General features: G+C 55.9%; 1 protein-coding gene across 1 annotated transcript in view; it reads right to left on the bottom strand.

Moving 5' to 3' along the window:
• Positions 1–4,122: 4,122 nt before the first annotated feature.
• The window catches only part of SDK2 (sidekick cell adhesion molecule 2), a 136,930-nt gene continuing 121,810 nt past the window's right edge, over positions 4,123–19,242 (bottom strand). The window contains exons 45-46 of the mRNA XM_034640716.1: positions 17,877–18,003; positions 4,123–8,169 (exon numbers count right to left, since the gene is read on the bottom strand). Coding sequence (XP_034496607.1) covers positions 7,816–8,169; positions 17,877–18,003 — 481 coding nt within the window. The 3' untranslated portion in view covers positions 4,123–7,815. The remainder of the gene's footprint in view (positions 8,170–17,876; positions 18,004–19,242) is intronic.

Consider the following 19,242-nt stretch of genomic DNA (forward strand, 5'->3'; position numbering starts at 1 on the left):
GTTCCAGTAACTTCCGCTTCCGTCTGCCTCTGCAGGCCTGGGTGGGTCACGGTACCAGGGGTTCCTAACTTTGGGCCCCATGGTGCTCCTCGAGCTCCTCAGCGCTTACTGCAACTTTGCAACGTTTCCCTCAAATGGTCCTAATTCGAGTGTGCTGTTGGTTTCCAGCATGACAGGTACACTCTGAAAGGTGGGCTTCACTCTCCTCCCAGGGATGCCCCCCTCCACCCAATGTCTAAGATTCAGGAGTTTTCTATTGATGCGNTAGCGCTTTACTGCAACTTTGCGACGTTTCCCTCAAATGGTCCTAATTCGAGTGTGCTGTTGGTTTCCAGCATGACAGGTACACTCTGAAAGGCGGGCTTCACTCTCCTCCCAGGGATGCCCCCCTCCACCCAATGTCTAAGATTCAGGAGTTTTCTATTGATGCGATTTCCAGCTAGGAGGAGTCTGGAGGCAGGTAGAACAGGATTTGTTAAGGGACTGGACGTCAGGACAGATTGAGCCAGAATTGTGCCTAAAGCCAGAAGCTCTTGGATGATTCCACACGAGTGTCATTCTATCCGTGAACAATAGCAGTGATCTCTTACATACAGTTTACAAGTTATGTTCCCATGTAATCCTACTTCTAATACCCACACACCTTCCAGGGAGGGAGACAGAGCCGTTTCTGGCATTGCCCACTTTTTGGAAATGGACCTGAGCTTCCAAAAGTTTTGTATGAGTATCTGCATCTGGTCTGGAGTTGGGATTTAAGCCAGGTGGCCGACGCAGCAAATAAAAATAGAGGATGCCCAGTTAACTTTGAAGTTCAGATTGCAACAAATAATGTTGCATGGGTTAAACGTATCCCATGGAAATATGGGGTTGTGTTCTATCCAGCGGCCCTACCCCATGTCACAAACCCGGTCAGTGTGGGGGAGTGGGAGTGGAGATGGGGGTGGGGAAAGCCCTGTACAAGGAGGATGTGTTTTTTGTCTCTTAGGCAGCTGTTAGCAAGACCTGTTCCATCAGAACAGTCTAGGCAGAGCAGTGTCCTCCAGACATCAATGCATGTGTCCAGAACCACGGTCCAGAAAGCTGGACAGAGGACAGCACAGACCTTCAAGAGTCAGGACATAGGGTCTGAGACAAGAGTGATGAGCTTCCCCTGAATCTGGGGTCATCGTATCCCATCCAGGCTGCAGGGGAACTGAGCGAGGAACCCAGGTCTGCCGATCTTGTGCTCGCTTTGGTTGACATCCCCAATCCAGAGTGGTTTTCCCAGTTAGTCACTCTGGGAGCTTTAAGGAAAGGAAGTCCACTGGATTCTGAGAGGCTTTTCCTAATGTTTTCCAGGTGAGGTTGCCTGGAAAGAAGTACTGTGTATAATCCGAGGAGTACTATGTATAATCCAAACCTTCTAGAACATGCCCTCCCACCATGTCTCCTTGGCTTTGGAAAGCACCTTCCCTTCCCTCCTCCCTTCCTTCTTAGCAGATTGACTTGTCTCATTTTGGGGGGAGGTAGACACTTTTTGGCAATGGAGCTGGAGGCAGCCGAAGTCCACACTCTCCAGCTGCAGTGAGGGGAGGAGCCAGTCTGGGATTAGCGAGGAGTAAGGAAGAATTTTGGAATTAAAGATTACAATGAGAGTCTCCTGGGCCTAGAACAAACGTGCCACCAGAAGGACATGCCTTTGGGTGTTCAAAACCCTTCCTTTCAAATCCCATTATTTTCTTTGATCCTTTCATCAATCAAATTGCTGGTAGATCGCTTGTTTCCCTTGAGAAGAAAACTAAGAGGCACTTAGTTTGCAAGTGTCCATTCTAGAACCAGAACCCAGTCTTCTGACTCCAGTCCCTAGAATGCCTTCTGGGTTATGACCCTTCACCCCAACATCCTGAAATCAGTTGGAGTGGAGTTGCATCTAAGGGGGGGTTGGGCTCCAAATTATGTGTAAGATAAAGACTAGGTGTAGTCTAAATTACACCTGGAAACCCCTAATCCCCTTGAAAATTGGTCCTAAAGTTCGGGAAGCATGGTTTGTACTGTCATATACATGGAAACCCTCTCCTCTGACTTCTACTTAGCCAACCAGCCTTCTTAATTGATTCTGCATGTGCTTTCTGCAACATGAAGATGCCCACAGTCCCCTGAATTCTGAAGGCTAATGACAAGCTGCTTTCTGTGATGCCTGTGTATTTCTGCTCCTACTGAACCAAGTTGTATGTTTATAAAGATTCAATTATCACTGTTCCCAAACTTGTTTTTGCCAGTTGTACTTTTTATAGTACTCACATAATTTAATTAAATATGATGTCATGGATAAGAGTGCCAACGAATAGTTTATTTCTTTGAAAACTCCACTGAATGCTTTGAAAAAAGAAAGTGGCAAAAATGAAAGAGTGTGTTGTATTAGTTGTGGAAAAGCACTGTAGAAAAATGAGGGAAAGAATAATAAAATCTAGGGTTCTGCTGTATCAGCCCACAGTTTCTACCAGAGATTCTCCGCAGTTGCCTGTGTGTTTTGAGTGCAGCGGTTTGCCCTGAGTTCCTGTCTCTCTCTCTCTTTCTCTTTTTTAAAGATTATATTTATTTGACAGAGAGAAAGAGAGCAAGCACACAAGCAGGGAGAACAGCAGAGGGAGAGAAGCAGACTCCCTGCTGAGCAAGGAGCCCAATGTGGGGCTTGATCCCAGGACCCCAGATCATGACCTGAGTCCAAGGCAGACACTTAACCGACTGAGCCACCCAGGCGCCCCATGACTTCCCATCTCTCATGGATCTATGAATTGTCGCTTCTTGGGTTTGCTTGGATTTCCACTGGTGAAAAAGGAGCGGCGACTTCCACGCCCCCTACACGTGGTACTGGACACTGCAAGTCCTCGATCCATAATTTATATTTTTGCTTTATTTTAAAGAAATAGACTAGAATTCACTGATGATCCATGATATGTGATTGATGTAAGAAAAGCAATGAAGAACTGTGTCTATGGAGCCCATTCTTGAGAAAAGAAAGATGCTACCGCCCAACATGAACAGATTGGTGANATATTTTTGCTTTATTTTAAAGAAATAGACTAGAATTCACTGATGATCCATGATATGTGATTGATATAAGAAAAGCAACGAAGAACTGTGTCTATGGAGCCCATTCTTGAGAAAAGAAAGATGCTACCGCCCAACATGAACAGATTGGTGAATGAATTTACATTTGTGTTTTAAGAAAAAATAGTGTGGCAGGGTGTGTATATGTAGATTTTAAATTCCCTGCTTTGTTTGGATTAGTTGAACAGCCTCCGTAGGAATGTCTGATGTACGTTACAGTCGACTCCGTAAAGGAAGTGTGCTTCTCGAGTGGCCTTCCATGAACCATTCACTTCATCTGTCCTTCGCTCCATTTCTATTCGGATCTGACTGTATGTGGGAGAAATGTGGGATCGTGTAATACCATTGTACTCCTAAACTCAGCCATTCAAGCCCTCACTCTCCCCCTGGACGGACTAACTAGGTTAGTTCCACCAAACAACCCCGTCATTCTTGCCACGCCATTAGGGTCTGCACTGCTGGCTGGGCAGGAGTGAAGACGAACATGGGCAAGGAATGTGCCTTAAAATATCACAGAGGCAGCGCACGTCTCTAGACTGCTTTAGTACAAACCCCGGCTTTTCCCATTCTCAAGGGAAAGCCACTTTAAATTCTCCCTGATCCCGTTTCCCTCCTGAAGGCATTGTCACAGGACTCCCCGAGTTAATCAATGTAAAGTGGTAAGAACAGCGTCTGGCCGAGGGTGAACGGCACATAGGTATTAGCTATCATTATGAATCATTGCCATTTTGCCTCTAATTTGTTGTAATCCGAGTGGCTCTTATCCTAAAAGCGTAAAATAAATAAAATAGCTCACTTCATTTGAAGGCATGGATGTCCACTCCCCTATGAATTAAGAAGGCAAGTAAGTGGGACCCTTGTCACTGCAAAAACACAGCCTGGCTAACAATGGATGCTGGAGGAGAAGATTCTTCAGCATGATACGAGGGTAGCAGTCCCCACTTATCTTCCAGGGAGGAGAATAAATGTAGATTCAGATCTCCAAAAAAAAAAAAGTTTATTTATAAAATACTGACAAGTTTGACAGGCCATGGGACATCTCGTGGTATATATTTCAAATCAATTTCTTTCTTACCTTTCATTTAAAATAAACCCGCTAACAAGCTATATGACATATAGATATATATTTTTTTCTTACAGATAGACACCTGCCACAATGAATACTCTCCCCATAATTTTTCATTATATCTTTTAAATCAAAAAATAAAGATTTGTGTTGGTTTTTGTTTTTGGAGTCTATGTGTGTAAAGAAAGGTAACACATTTGAATGGTTTTGGTTATTTTCACGGAAACAAAGAGAAGGGGGGTGGTCCCAAGAGAGGGCATCTGTGCTCCAGGTGGTGGCCAGGTTTGCCACCGGGCAGGACCATACAGAGGCACTCGGATCGGTTGGCTGCTGCTCGGGGTGGGGAGGGGGTCCCTCCCTTCCTGTCCTCCGGCCCCTCACGCCATGTGCACCATGGGAAGGTGAGGGGAGCCCCTGCCCAGAGTGGGCTCTGGGAGGCTCTGGCACCTTTAAAAGCTCTGCCCAGGGAGGTGTGGGCAGAGACAGAAGGCCTCGAGGCAGCAGGGCTCTGGGCGGGGCAGCCAGAAGTGTCCTTGTTTCTTCTGAGTCACGGCAGTGTCAGGTGAGGGGACAGGACAGGCAGCTTGGGTTTGCAAGCTCCCTGGGGCCCTGGGAGAAAAGTGCTTCTGGAACCAGAGCCGCTTTTTGGTTCGTCTTGGCAGTCTGGGTGCCGAGCCGCTGTGCACGCTGGAGGCGGGGCCGCGAGGGGGAAGGGCAGCGCTGGGGTGCCAGGCGCGGGCTGCCAGGGGCCACACCAGATTTCCCCGGGGCCGGATGGAGCAGAGCCGAAGGACACGGAGGCGTCCTGCTGTGAACCTGCTTCAGGTGGTCCCGCAGATGGGGGCTCCGGCATCATCGGCCCAGGAAACCCAAGGTCAGGGAGGTTTCCCGTTACCCATGGGCAGTGCCCAGCACATCCTTCTAATGCAGCCGGGGGTCTGGCTGGGGGGTCGGGAGCCTTCACTGCCCCAGCAGATATGTAAACGAGGGCAGAGGTGTCCTCTAAGGAATCTAGAGCTCCACAGCTAGAGACCTGGGGCGGCGGGGCAACGTTTCGGGTGGGTGTATGTGGACTAAGGGCTGGACTTTCACCTTGGGCCCCGCCTGCCTTCCGGCTTGCGCAGTGTCCTCGCCCCCTGAGACAACAGATCCCAGCTTCCTTCCGGTGGGAGGGGACCCTGGCTGCACGGGCATCCCAGGGGACAGACAGCTCCAGCCATCAGAAGGAATCGCAAGCCTCTTGGCGAACACACACCCGGATGTGTGTTCTGTGCATACGTGCATGTGCGTGAGCCCAGGCATGCACAGGCACCCTGCCCAGTGTGCATGGGTGTGTCAGCGTGGGCGTCAAGGAGCATGTGGGGAGGGCCAGGGCGCACATCTCAGTGCCCCAGGCGATCCATGAAAGGCAAAGGAAATCTGGCCTCGCGTACAGTACACACGTGCGCACACACGGCGGGCCTTCACTCGTCTGGCGTCCCCCTCCCCTGCCACACCCAGAGCCCTCCCTGCGCTGGGCTCAATTCATTCCCCAATGCAAACTGGGAACTTCCATAAATGGCTAACACACAACAGATAACGAAAAGGATGAGGCTGTTAAAAAAAGATGAGATGAGAAGGAGGAAGCAGCTCACACGCCTGCAGACGTGCTACCATGGAGACGCCAGCTGTGCACCGGGCAGAACTCGGTCCTGTGGCCTCATGGCCGGGGCCAGTGCGCTTCCGTCCCTAGAGCCCCTTGCGGAGAAGCCGATGTCTGGGCCCCGGTGGCAGAGATCTCTGCCAGCACTCCCGAGGGGCTGAGGGCGTGGGGAGGTGTGCCCATCCCTCCGGCCCCTGGCCCATGGGGCTGGGTGCACATGCTACTTTCCTTGGCTTGCTCCCCAACGTCCCCCCAAGCCTCCCCTAACTGTTGCCCTCACCCTGATTTGGGGCCTGTGTGCGGCAACCCCAGAGAGCCCTGTGCCACGAAGGGGTCCCACGATGAACTGAACAGGTCCCTGCGGGACCCTCTCCTCTCCCGGAGGTGGCCATCCACCCAAACCTGGGGAGGGGTGGGGGGCTGGGCCGGCCAGGGGCACTTGGGGAATTCAACCCTCAATCCCTACATCCGGGGGCTGAAGGGAAGGTTCAGGCCCCCACAAGTGGCTTTTTTAAAGAACATTCCTTGGAGCAGATTGTGTTTGTAAAAGCCTTGCTTCCCGCCAGCTGTTCTGGTCCTTGGTCCCATCTGACCTGCTCCTCCGGCCGGCCTGGCTGTCCACCTCAGGGTCTGTGTCCAGTTTGGACAGAGCCCTCCTCGCTCTGAGCCCTGGCGAGCGAGGCTGAGCAGAGCCGGGAACACATGACTGAGGAGTTGGGTCTTTGACTCTTTATAAACCGGGTGCTGGGCTGACCGGGTAAATTCTGGGAGCTCTGGCTTCTAGACCAGGAGCTTGGCCCACCCCTCTGGGCTTCTACTGTACCCCCGTGCTTGGCGGGGGTGGGGGGCACATTTTAGGCGTGGATCACTCTGGGTTGAGAGGGAGAGGGACCACCACCTGGGAGTGAGTGTCCCGTTTGGCTAGGACCCAAAGGGATTTGTCTTGGAGAGATCTCTAGACCTTTCTCCTTGCAAGTGCATGGGGGACCTGTGTGTGTGTCTCAGGAGGAAGGGGTCTCTCCAGGCACAGGGCTGTGCCTGCCTAGATGGCTATCCCTCACCCTGCCTAGCTCCCCAGTCCTGTGCTCGCTCAACTTCCTTGTCTAGGCAGCTTCCTTTCAGGAGGGAAGAAGGCAGACTTCTTATGTTCTGATTTTGGGCCTTAGGGCCCAGTTATCCCAGTGGTGCCTGGCCAGTCCCTGCACCTCTGCCCCCGGGGTTCACGTCTCCTGGTCTGTGCTCGGGAAAGTGAATTCAAGTAAAGCCATGGCTGGGCTCAGCGGTGCTGTGGGGGCCTTGCCCCGCCTCCCCAGGGCCTGCTGCCTTGGATTCACCATAAAAAAGAGTGTGTAAGAACAAAGAGCTAGCTAGGCAGACTCTCACCCCTTCCTTATTTTCCTTTTTCTAAACAAACCACATGCTTGGTGGAGACGTTGAGCCAGGGAGGGGACAGTGGAGTGTGAAGAGCAGGCCAGGGGCCTGCCATCCGTCCGTCCAAGGCTTGCCAGTGATGCATGGGGAGCAGTGAGCTGGTGCCAAGAAGGTGAACTTTGCCCCCCAGGGATGCTCAGCCTTGCACACCAGCCTTGCACATCTGCAGCCAGCAGTGGGCCCAGGGCCCCAGCACACATGGAAGGGGCAGCCGTCGGGACTTCCACAAGCTTCTCGTCCCCTCAGCACGCTGCCTTACAGCTCTCCAGGCCTCGGCTTTCTCGCTGCCCCCCACCTCTCTCAGGCCCGGCCACTGCAGCTCTGACTCTTTGCATAGTCCGCAAAGGGAGCAGTGGACCCCACAATCTGGAGCCGACCAACTGTAGGCCACACCCGGCCTCCCTCATGGCTTCCTTCTCCTTCTCAACAACCGGCTTTGCTGGCCCTGGAATCTCTGGAAAAATAAACTCAGGAGGTGAAAAGTTGACTTGGTTTCTTGGTGTTTTTGTTTTCTGGCAGGCAGCGCGGGGAGGGGCGGATGGGGAGTTTGGTGCCGTTCTTTTTCCTTCTTTTCCCGCTTCCGACGTCACACAAACGAGGAAAATCCTGCTATCGGAGCCCGGGAGCCGGGGGTGAGGCTGCTGGGGGGGCGGTAGAGGGTGCTCTGCTGACTCGGGGGGTTTGGGGGGTTCTGGGGCGTTGGGGTCCGACTGGCCTTGGGCCGGAAGAGGCTGCCCTGCTGGGCGCTGCCGCTGTTGGCTACGGTGGCGTGGTCCGGCTCCCCCGAGTCGCTCTCCGCGTAGCTGTACGCCGGGGCCCGCGAGATCCCCTTCTGCTGCCGCCGCCACGAGTTGTAGTACGTGGGGTCACTGATGTAGTGGTTGACGAAAGAGTGGGCCTTCTGGTGGGTCTGGTCGGCCTCGTACTCACTGTCGCTTCCCTGCGAGGACAGAGAATCGGGGAGTCAGGGGCCCCGAGGGGCCAGGTCAGCGTGCTCAGGGCTGGAAGGCGGCAGGTGCCCGGGTCTGAACCTCCCGAGCCCTGGACGGGGGCCACTGCCTACCCCCTCACTGCCAAGGGGGCCTGGCACCGGTCGTGCCCACCTCCCGGCCTTCGGAGCAGATCGTGGGGACGAAGTGTCTACCATGGGCCTGGCACACGGCCTGCAGGCCCCTGACGTGAATCCGAACTCGGAAGGCCTGAGTTCTAATCCTTTTTTTTTTTAATTGAGGGGAAATTCATAGAATATAAAGTTAACCGTTTTAGAGCGTAAGGGGCAGCGGCTTTTATCCATTCACAATGTTGTGCAGCCATTGCTCTGTGTGGTTCCAGAACCGTTTCAGCAGCCTGTACGCACCGTCAGTCATTCCCCGCTCCTCCCCCGCCCCCACGGCGGTGACCCCCAACCCGCTTCTATGTCTGTGGATCTACGTACTCTGGGCATTTCATATGGTATGTGGCTTGGGGGTCTGGCTTCTTTCACTTAGCATAATGTTTTCGAGAGTGAGTTCATCCTGCCTTTTCATTTGCTGTCTTTCTGATGCTCTGACATGGGGGGCGGGGGTCTTGCCCACTCTGGAGAGGCGATGGGCTCCCGGGGCGGGTGGATCAATCCTCGCAGCTCGGGATGCCTTTTCCTGTCACACTGCCTCACTCTCCCCTGTCCCTCGTCACTCCAGGGCCAGCTACCAGACAACTAGGGACAGCCCCTCTACCCCAGAGCCCACTGAGTTTATTCAAGCGAGCCCAAGCCCGCTCCCACAATGAAGGCTCCTGCCCACGTGTCCCTTCTGCTCCCTCTGCCTCCTGGGGACCTTGGTGCTTCCCCGAAATGGCCCTGCATGGGGTGGTGTGTCCCCTCTTCTCGGGAACTGAATAATTCGATTTTTCAAGGACAGTCATACCCGGATGGTAACAAAACCTACATTTTAGAACAGACGTTCATGCGTGATACACTGAGTTCCAACCTTAGCCTAAACTCTGACTGACGGCGTGACTGGGGACGAAGCCAGGGCCAGACCTGCCATGGCTCCTGGCACTGAACGGAGGCTGGTGCCCACCCACGTGGCCCAGAATAAAAACAACACTCAATTATAAGACGAGCATGAGAAAAATATCAACAGAAGGTCCGAACTTCACATGATGACGGCCCTGTGGCTTTTTCTCCTAAACGCAAAATATAAAATCATTCCTAAAACTGTCGCTTCTTCGGTGTCCCACCATTGCTGCGTCTGCCTGGGGGGGGGATCAGCAGGAGACGAGAGTCAGGCTGGGCTGGGAAGGAAAACAGCACTCTCTCACTGGCGCGTTGGTTCGGATCTGAATTGTGGAGCTAAAAATATGGTGCGCCCCTCCCCCACACCCTGAGCCCAGCACTGTTTTGAGAACCAAGAAGAGGACAGATGGAACACCCTTAGAATGCTCTGGAAGAGACATGCTCTGATTTGAGTGAACAGGACGCTCTCAGGGAAACGCAGCTCCGAAGGCCTCACTCAGGTTACCACGTCCCCGCCCGAATACACGGAGGCAGTAAATTTGATCAACCTACTTGGGATAAAAACTGCAGCAAGAAAACCCAGTGAGCCCAATGCGAACGCGTTTGGGATGATCAACTGTGTCTTGCTTGACAGGGACACCAAGCGGAGAGCTGCTGACTTGCTGCAAGGGGTCTGAGCTATGGGGAGTGCAAGGTGCACCTGCCCTCGGGAGCCGGAAGTCCCGTAGGGCACCAGCCCCTCTGGAGAAAGCTGTAAGGTGGAGAACTCCAGCTGCCAGCTGGGGGGAGCAGGCCCTCTGCCAGGGGGTCGGAGCCTTAGTGACCTTCCACACCTCTGTGTTGTGGCTGAGACTGCTCTGTGGGTACTGAGAACACCAGTGCGGAGAGGGTGAGGTTCGCCCCAAGACACGAAGAGCGGGGGGCCTCAGATCTGCCTGATTTTCCAAAGCCCACACGTGCTCTGAATGACCCTCCTCCTGTCTGGAGATGGACCTAGAGAGCCCTTCTACCTTCCCAGTGGGGACTACATACTCCCTCCTCCATCGGCAAATTTCTGTTGTCTGACCCCCCCCGCCGCCTCACCCCTCCACAGTCCTGGCTGCTCTCCTTACCACCACCCTGCACCCCCTCCCAGGACCTCAGTCCTCTTGGCAGCAGAACTGGCTGTCAGAGACAATGGAAAGTCCCTCGCTCTCCCCATGACGCAGAGCAGCACAATGTGAGCCCCTTTCTTTGCCTACCGCCCAGCTGCCGGCCCAGGAGGGAACAAAGGGGCCCGTACAGACAGGAGCTCCATATGCCAAGAGCAGGGAGGGGCTGAGAGCTGGGCACCCGATGCCTGGGGCAGTGCTGTGGCGGCCCAGGGGCAGGAGGAATCTGAGCAGGTTGTGGTAGATGCCATGAGGCATGGGGCTGGCGGGGGTGGGGGGACTGGTCCAGGAGCAGCGAGGGTCTTTGTGGGGGGTGGGAGAGGCCCACCCCACAGTTCTGCCTATGGGTTGGGTCTTTCCAGACGGGCCTCCCCACCAACTGGCCCGATCAGTTGCTAGCATTGTTGCTGGAGGTTCTAGAACTTCGGCCAGGTCCACAAGGGAGTCCCCCGTCCTCATGGCCCCATCCCAGAGTGAGTAAGTATCTAGGAGGTGACTGTGGTGTGGCCAAGTTCGGATTCTGTCCCTTGCTAGCTAGGTTAAGTTTGGACCCATCACCTGGCCTCTCCCAGCCTCAGTATCCCTGTCTGTAAAATGAGATGCCTGTAGTTCACGGGGTGAAAAAGGCCTGGAAGCCCCCCAGGAGGGGTCAGAAGGAGCCGGGGTCAGGGAGGGTGGCTCAGTGCTCAGGCGGCTGGGAAAGGGGAAGAATGTTCAGCTCCTGCCCCCCAAAGCAAAGCAGCACTAGAGTGGGGATGGGCTTCTCTGACCCCCTGGGGGGCCCAGACCCCAAAGCCCATTCATGTGCATCATCACGGTCTGACGGCTACCAACTGCTGAACACCTACTATGCCACCCCGTGGGGCGGCATTCCTGATGGGCACGGAAAAGCCACGGAAGCAAGAGCTGGGAGCCCACGGAGGCAGAGCTGCAGTGGGAGGAGTGGGGGGCGTGGTTAGAGGTGGGCCTGCCCCACCCCCAGCTCTCCCAAGCCCGAGGCAGGGGGGCTCTGCCTCCACCTCCTTGAACATCTGTTTCTTTTCTGCATGGGGGTGGGGTGAGAAGGGAAGAAAGCGGCAAGGGGGGACCCGGGGCGCCCATTCCTGCTTTCAACTCTCACATGGGCCTCGGTAATTGAATGCAGCTTCCCAGTAACCGACCCAGCACAAAGGGGACCTTTCACGGGCAGTCCCGCCAGGCCGCCAGGCAATCAGGCCACTGCTCCAGCTCCGGGCCTCTTAACAGCTCCTCAAAGCCACTCACTCAGCAATTACCGGGCCTGGGAAGGGGAGCAGGGAGGGGGCCAGCGGGAGGGGGGACCCGGACAAGAGCTTGCAACAAAAGAGAGGGGGGCAAAGGAGAGCCTCTTGCTCTCCTACAGCTGCCAGCATGGTGGGGGGGGGTCCTGTACCAGACTCAGGAGGCAATGGGCATGGGACCCAGGGCCCAGGCAGGGTGCCCTCATCTCCTTGAGGCTCCTGAGGTCTGGCAGGAATGTGCTGCCCCAGATGACAGGAGGTCCCCTGTATGGGCTCCTTTGGAGGCTGGAAGCTAGAGCCCCTCCCTCATCTGTGGCCCAGGGGCTCTCTGTGTGGGTCTAGGCGGAGAGGCCAGGCTCGCCTCAGTCCCTTGGACACCCTTCCCCTTGAGCCAGTGGGCCTCTCCTGGGCATCAGAGGCAGGGCGAGGATGCGCTGGTGTCTCCCTCCCTGGAAGCCCCCTTTATGCATAATTTTGTCAAGGATCTGGGCTCCTTGTACTACAACAGCTAGAAATCTCCCAAGAACGTCCTTTGAAAAGTGGCAGCTCGGGTCACCTGGCTGGCTGAGTCAGTTGAGCGTCTGCCTTTGGCTCAGGTCATGATCCCAGGGTCCTGGAATTGAGTCCCGTGTTGGGCTCCCTACTCAGCGGGGAGTCTTCGTCTCCCTGCCTCCCTCAAATAAATAAATAAATCTTTAAAAAGTGTCAGCTGAGACACAAGGTCACCTGTGCCCTCACAGGTGAAGTGACAGTCAATGTGTGTCCCCCCCATCCTGCTGTTAGATATGCCTGTGTCTGGGGGCCTCATGGGAGGGCACCGGGATGGGGGAGGGTCCTGGAGTCAGTGAAGACCTCTGCCTCCTTCAATCTCCCTTCTGTGCCAGGCATCTGCGTGAGGCCAGGCTGCCGCAGAAACAGCCCTCGGAGCCGGCCGGACCCAGATCTGAATCCCCACTGCCTGCACTTCTAGCTCTGTGATCAAGAGCCCACTGCGGGAATTCTCTGAGCCTCAGTTTCCCGACTGTTAACTGGGGCTCCTGTCACTTGCATGATGGGACGGTTAGACTGTAAATGAGAACATGTAGAGCTCGGGGCCCAACGGGTAGCTTCGCCTCCTTGCTCCTGGACTCCCTCTGCCCTGCCCGTAGTGTGTTTCTAGTTCGGCACAAGCTCGGGCTTCATCCGCCTGTGTGGGACAGCCTCAGGAGAAGCAGGAAATGGGCCTCAGTGAATCTCTTAGACTCATGGCCCAACTCAGTGGACAAGAGGCAAACACGGACAAAAAACCAGACCCTCAGACACTCAGAGGGAGGGGCTGACAGAACCACTCAGCCAAATGCAAACCTATAAACCCTTATTGCTCCCTTCGATGCATGACCCAGTCCTGTTCACACCTGGACGCCCAGCTGAAATGCCACCTCCTCCAGGCAGCCCTCCATGACCTTCCCCCAAGATTCCTCACAGGGCTTTCTGTCCCTGCACCACGAGAAACAGGAAGCCTTTTGCTCCCCATTTGCCTCCTGAAGTTAGATACTGTGGTGTCATAAAATTTAAATGAGAAATGAAAACATGCAGTTATTCGAAACGTGTGGTCTTCCCTAGTGGGCCCTAACACACCATCATGCAACATTTGCAAGAGCCAGTGCTGCTTGCTACCGGAGCCACCGTGCATCCACCGTGCCTGGGACTGCGTATCGGGTGCAGAAAAAACAGTTGTTGAATAAATGCACCGAGAAAGGAATGAACAGCATCCAGGGAGGACAAAATCCAGCCAGGTGCTGCCCAGGGCCCAATCCGAGCATGGCATGCAGCAGGGGTGTAGGGGGCTACGGTGGGTGGGCCTGGCCTCGTCGTCCGAGGCTCTCTGACTCCCAACAGACAACCCCACCAGGCTTCGCAGAGCGCTCCGAGGGTCAAGTGCTACCATCCCTGAACAATCCTTAGGGTCATTTCTGGCCACTCCATAAATGTTCACCCTTACGACTGGGTGTTCAATAAAACCGAATTTGTGCGGTGTATTTTCTTACTTTTCCACACGGGCTTAATTTCATTACAGTGAGCTTCCCAGGAAATCACAAAGGCTGAATATTTATGAGAAGAGGCGTGCCATTGGCTGGGAATTCCTTTTCCACTGAGATTTACTTGTGTGCTATGTAATTTTTCTCCCATACTTGGGCTCTTACTTTGAAAATGACCTTGGAATGCAGCCATACTTTGTATTTAGAAGTTGCTTCACCAGCACCCCTCTGGGGACAGCCCACCTCCCCTCCTGCCCCCCAGGCTTCCCACAGCCCCGTTATGGCCTTGCTCACATCTTACCATGCGTGTTTGTTTATCGGCAATGTGGACTTTTGTTTATTACCATATCACAGGAAAAGGGCTGGGCAGATTTCTGCCGATTTTGAAGAATCCGTTTTGGGTGGTCTGACTTGGAATAGAACCCAGGCAGCCTCGGCAGAATTTGCTTTCAGAGGACCTAGGGGGAGGGGTACTTCAAAAAGTCAGGCCATCGCCCTCCAGAGCAGCTGAAATGCTGGGGACGCCGCCATCCTGTGGGGGGGCTGCCGAGCATCGGCCACGAGCCCCCCACTGCAGGCGCGACGGCGGATACTCTCCACGCAGGCCGCGGGCCGTCGCTGCGCCGCCTCTCACGGGGGCCGGAGAGGCGCGCCAGGATCTGCGTATGCATGTTTCAACGAGGGCATCCGAGGGGGACCAGCGGCTCTGTCTCTGTCCCCTCCAGCCCGCCAGGAGCCCATGGGATGCAGGGTCACGTCTCCGTCATCTCTATGTCCCTAGAGTCTGCGCTCAAGGAACGAGTGTTGAGAAGTCAGTCTGCGCCCCCACCGTCCCCCCGGAGTTGCCCTCACTGCCCTGGACAGATGCGGACATCAGGCCTCCCCACAGAGTTTGATCTGCTGACCCAGAGGCAGAGAGGCAAGGTCTCTGGCCGACGCCGGGGCCCGTCATCCGCTCGCGGAGCTGGGTGTAAGCCTGTCATAGCAGAACCACAGAGCAGTCTGCTTGGGGTCCTTTCGATGACACTCAGGGGCTCAGGGTGGTGGCTCTTTCCCAAAGGGTATGGAAGCAATTCGACATTTTAACAATGGCACACGTCACAAGGCCACAGCATACTGGTGCCCTGGGACTGGGGGGGGGTGACATGGGTGACGAGTGACCCCTGAGCCGTGCACCTCTGGCACGGTGCTCTGGCAACAGCCCCCGGGACCCTAGTCCACCTGCAGCGGCCCAAAGCCAACTGCCTGGTTTTCAAGAACCATTCCAGAGCAAACAGACCCAAATGATCCTGACTGCCTTCTCCCGGGCCCCCGTGACGAGCCTGGTGCCGCACAGGCCCGGCTCCATTCCCTGTCGTGGACTTCTAGAACAGTCACTTGGACAGGGTGCCACGTGCAGAGCGGGGGTGGGCTGCGAAGGACCCCTCCCCATGCCGGAGTCAGAGAGGGGAGCGGCCGGGATTCAAGCCCAGCGCTGAACACCAGCCACAAGTCCGTGCTGCCGCTTTTCAGATGAGCGTCTCCCGGCTCAGAGATGCCCTCTGTGGGGGTGGGGATGATCACCTGAGTGACCTGCGGGCGGAGCTCCCAAGGCACCTTTCTTGGGGACAACCTTCATGCCTACGGCCCCTTGCTGGGTGTGTGTCTTTATCCTTTGAAGACGGGCTTCAGGTTTGTTTTGTTTTTCTTTCAAAAAAACCCCACAGTTAAAGAGTGTCTCATCGGCTGGTTCCGAAGGCCTTTCCAGAAAGGTCTGCCACAAGGGTGACATCATTACTGGCTTTAGGACAGGGGAGAGCCAAGGAGCCAAGCTAGGCTCTGGGTCAGAAGGGCCCATGGGCAGGGTCTGCCTAGGCACTTCTTGGCTCCCGGGCCTGAGCCGACTCAGTTAAGCTCTTCGAGCCTCAGTTCCCCATCTGTACGAGAGAGGACACTAAGGCCGCTCAGAGGGTCACTGTGATTATAAATTGGTGGGGCACACAGGACGGTGAGTGCAGCCCCCAGGGCTGGTGACCGTGGCCATCAGAGTTACTCTGAAGGGCCAGCCTCTCTGAAAGTGCCTTCTGACCTTGGCCCAAAAAGAATGGCTTGACAACCGTGAACCTTTGTTTCTCTCTCCTGCTAACCTGCTGGGTCTTGACTAGCTTTGCCCACGACCAACCCTCCCACGCTTTAATGACAGCCTACAGAATGCCATGCACCACGTGCGCAGACAGTGGGGAGGTGACGGACCTCAGGACTGTCACAAGTCTCTGTCTTCATGGAACTTAGCTTGAAATAAATAAACCCAACTGAGCTCCAAATCAAACCCCCAACCACCCCAAAGCCCGCAGGCGGAGCTCTAGGCCTGGGCAGGGCTCCACTGTGCCCCCTGAAAGGGAACGTGGAGTTCTGCTGTGGCAACTGGCTTCTGGAACCAGGAAGCCTCCCCTCCCCAGGGCATGTGCTCCCCCTAGGTGACTGGTTCCAGATTGCTATGGAAACTGCATTCAAGTGATGGGCTTGTTTCGAACAAAAGACATTAGGGGCAAAGCGGGGGATTCCAGGGACTCTGTCCGCCTTGGGGGTGACTAAAGTCGGATGGCGAGGATTCCCCTCTCAGTGACTTCCTCAAGGCTGGGGGTCCTGGCCTGGCCTCAGGGGCCAGCTCTGTGTCCTGGAGAAGTTTCTTCCTGACTTTGTAGAGATGACCACAGGCCATCTGAGGACATCTGGGCAGGATCTCCTGCACTCAGAGGTCTCCCTCCTGGCAAGGTCAGTGTCCAGCCAGTGAGCGTGCAAGAGCAAGGCCCTGTGCAGGAGGTCGAAGGGGCTGATCAGAGCAGCACAGGGAGTCCCTTCCGCTGGTCACTGCCTCTGCTCTCCACAGACAGGAGCGTGGCTTAAGCAGCCCTCTGTCAGAACCCCACCGGCAGAGGGAGGCCCTTTACTTTTTCTAAATTTTCCCTTGAGTGCCTAGAACCCCAATGCTCATTGGCCTCTTTGGGGAAAAAGAAAGAAAAACCATGTTTCAGGGACGCATGGCCTTGGAAGTCCCAGGACATATATGGCCACAAAGAGTTAAATACTTATAACAAGAAGCCATAACCTGAGTCATGTGAGTTCCTGTGTTAGCCAGGCTAAGTTGGGGTCGCTGTCCCCGCCAGCTCTGTCCGAGCTGGGGTGTTAGCTCCAACCTTGCAGGCTCTGCCAAGCGCACCAGTAACCCTGGAGCTGAACAAAACAGTATTGAGCCAGAGGCCCTGGGTCCATCGGGCCCACGACCAGATCCCGGGCACGCTGGCACCCCCTACCCGGCTGACAGCCTCACTCCCTGCTGGCATCCCTTCGCTCTTGTCCTCTCCCAGGACTGGGCAGAAAGGTGTAGGGCGTGGGACGCAGTGGCCTTTCTTGGCCCCTTCCTGGGCAGCCACCAGGCTTGGCCAAGGCCAAGAGGGCTGGGTGGGAGGCCATGACGTTACTTCATTGCAATGTGCTCAACCCCCTCTCCCCACTGTCTGGGACAGTGTCCCCGTGTGGCCCACCTAATGGAAGCCTCTCCAAAGCTGTCTCCCAGAGGGACCATCTCCTTCTTCATGTGAAAGCAGACAACTCTCGGACAGTTGCTGTGTGTGCTTGCTAAGCTTCTCTGGGCCTCATCTCAGCAATCCCACTGCCCCACGACAGAGCCTCTTACTGGCCCTGCCTGTTCTACGGATGGAGAAACAGGCTCAAAGAGGTTGTCTACCCACCGGGGACTCCCCGGCCCACAGGCAGCAGAGCCGGGATTCAAACTCAGGCCTGAGCCTCCAAAGCTTAAGGCCTCGCTCGTCTGCACTGCTCCCCCTGTCCTTGGGGCTCCAGGACTTACAGCTCTGTTTCAGGAGCTCAGTCCGACCCGAACTAGCTAAGCTCAGCCCTGGCACTGCAGGCCTCCTCTCCTCGCTTCACGAGCTCCTCCGCAGGCTGGAGCCTGTGGGGAGACGCCGGACACTCTAGAGGACTGAGCTGTCGGGGGGTCTTCTCTGGTCACGGTTATAGGGCCCCATTAGCCCTGGAGCAAACTCTGAGCAGAGCTTAGTGGGGGACGGCTGGTCCACGTGTGGTTCCCAGCTAGTTTCCTGGGACCCCATAAAGGCCAGGAGGCGAGGAAGCCCAGGTGACGGGGCACCGCGCAGGCCCAGACTCGGGGAAGAGGCCGCTCTGGTCCCCGCTGCAGGGCGCCTGGCCCTCCTGCCCCTCACCTGAGAGTCGGAGATTTCTGAGGGCTTCTCGGTCAGGCTGCTGCTCTCTGCCGGAATGAGGTCATTGTACTTGGTGACGTCCTCGTCGGAGTAGTGGAGGCTGCCTGGGCTGGGCCGGGGAGGCGACCTAGAGGGAGTAGGGGTGAGGCTGAGAGGGGGCCTCCCTCACAGCAGGGCCTGGAAGGGTACCGATCCTTCGTGCCTCCGTCCTGTGTTCCTCCTCCCTGTCTGCTCCCCACGGGCCTGGGCCTTGGACAGCAGAGCCTTGGGCTGGGGGCCCCCCAGGGGTGGGAGAGGCTCAGCTGAACCAACCTGCCGAATCAGCTTCAGGCAAATGGGGGGCAGCACCCCATTTCCCACTGGATTCTCCACTCATGGTTTCAAGGCCTCAGGCACTGGGATCACTTGGCGGGGAATGTTCCAAAGCCTTTCTGAGCACCCCCTGCCCCGAGACTTCCTGAGTCAGAATCCCAGGCGAGGCCTGCATGCCCATGCTACAGACAGACCCCCCATACCATTCTTGAACTCACCAAGGGAGCTTTAGAGGGTTAATGCAAAGGGTTAAGAGAAAAAGAGACCACGGGTGCCGAGTCCTGCCCTTTGAAGATCAGCCTTGGAGAAAGTGCATTTCCCACTGAGTCAGAGACCTGGGTCTGTGTCACCGGCACAAACACGCAGGACAGGGGACCTCAGCACTCCACCTGCCATGGAGGCCTGGAGGCTGGAGGCAAGGGCTGTGCTTTCCGGAACCCCCTGAGCTGAGTGGGCCAGGCGGGCGCCTGGGGACATTGAGCAGGTGGCTGGGGTCTTTCATGACCTTGCCTCATTCGTGCTTCCTTGGGACCGGGCTCAAGGGAGGCCCTGCCCAGGGCCTGGCACCCTGAGGTCTGCCTAGCCTGCTCTAGGGAGGGGCTCCGGAACCGTGGCTCTGAACGCCAGCTGCCCCCACCCGGGGCCGGCAGTGCTTTGCTATGAAATGCTGTTCTGAGAACAATCCCACGGCCTGGGAGTATGTCACAAGCAACCTCCCCGCCACCTCCAACCTCTTGGACGATATCCGCACTGATTGGATTCCAAATAACAAAGCTGCATCCTTAACTACTTAAAAATAAAACCCTAACAATATGGGCCGCAGCCTCGCGTAGACGAGATGGGCAAATACGTGATGCTGGGAGGGGGGAGGAAACGGGGTGGCAGGCTCAGCCTGTCTTGGCCACAAGCAGGGTGAGTGGGGGGCTGACGGTGTCACCAGGGCTGGGTCAGACTCCCGGAGCCCGGGGCTGGTTTGGGGCAAACAGGACTTGTGTGTGTCCACAGCAGGGTAGGGGACACGCGGGGGCCGTGGTGTGTGTATTCTGGGGGCGTG

This window comes from Ailuropoda melanoleuca, chromosome 13 (assembly GCF_002007445.2).
Source record: "Ailuropoda melanoleuca isolate Jingjing chromosome 13, ASM200744v2, whole genome shotgun sequence".
Classification (NCBI taxonomy): Eukaryota; Metazoa; Chordata; class Mammalia; order Carnivora; family Ursidae; genus Ailuropoda; species Ailuropoda melanoleuca.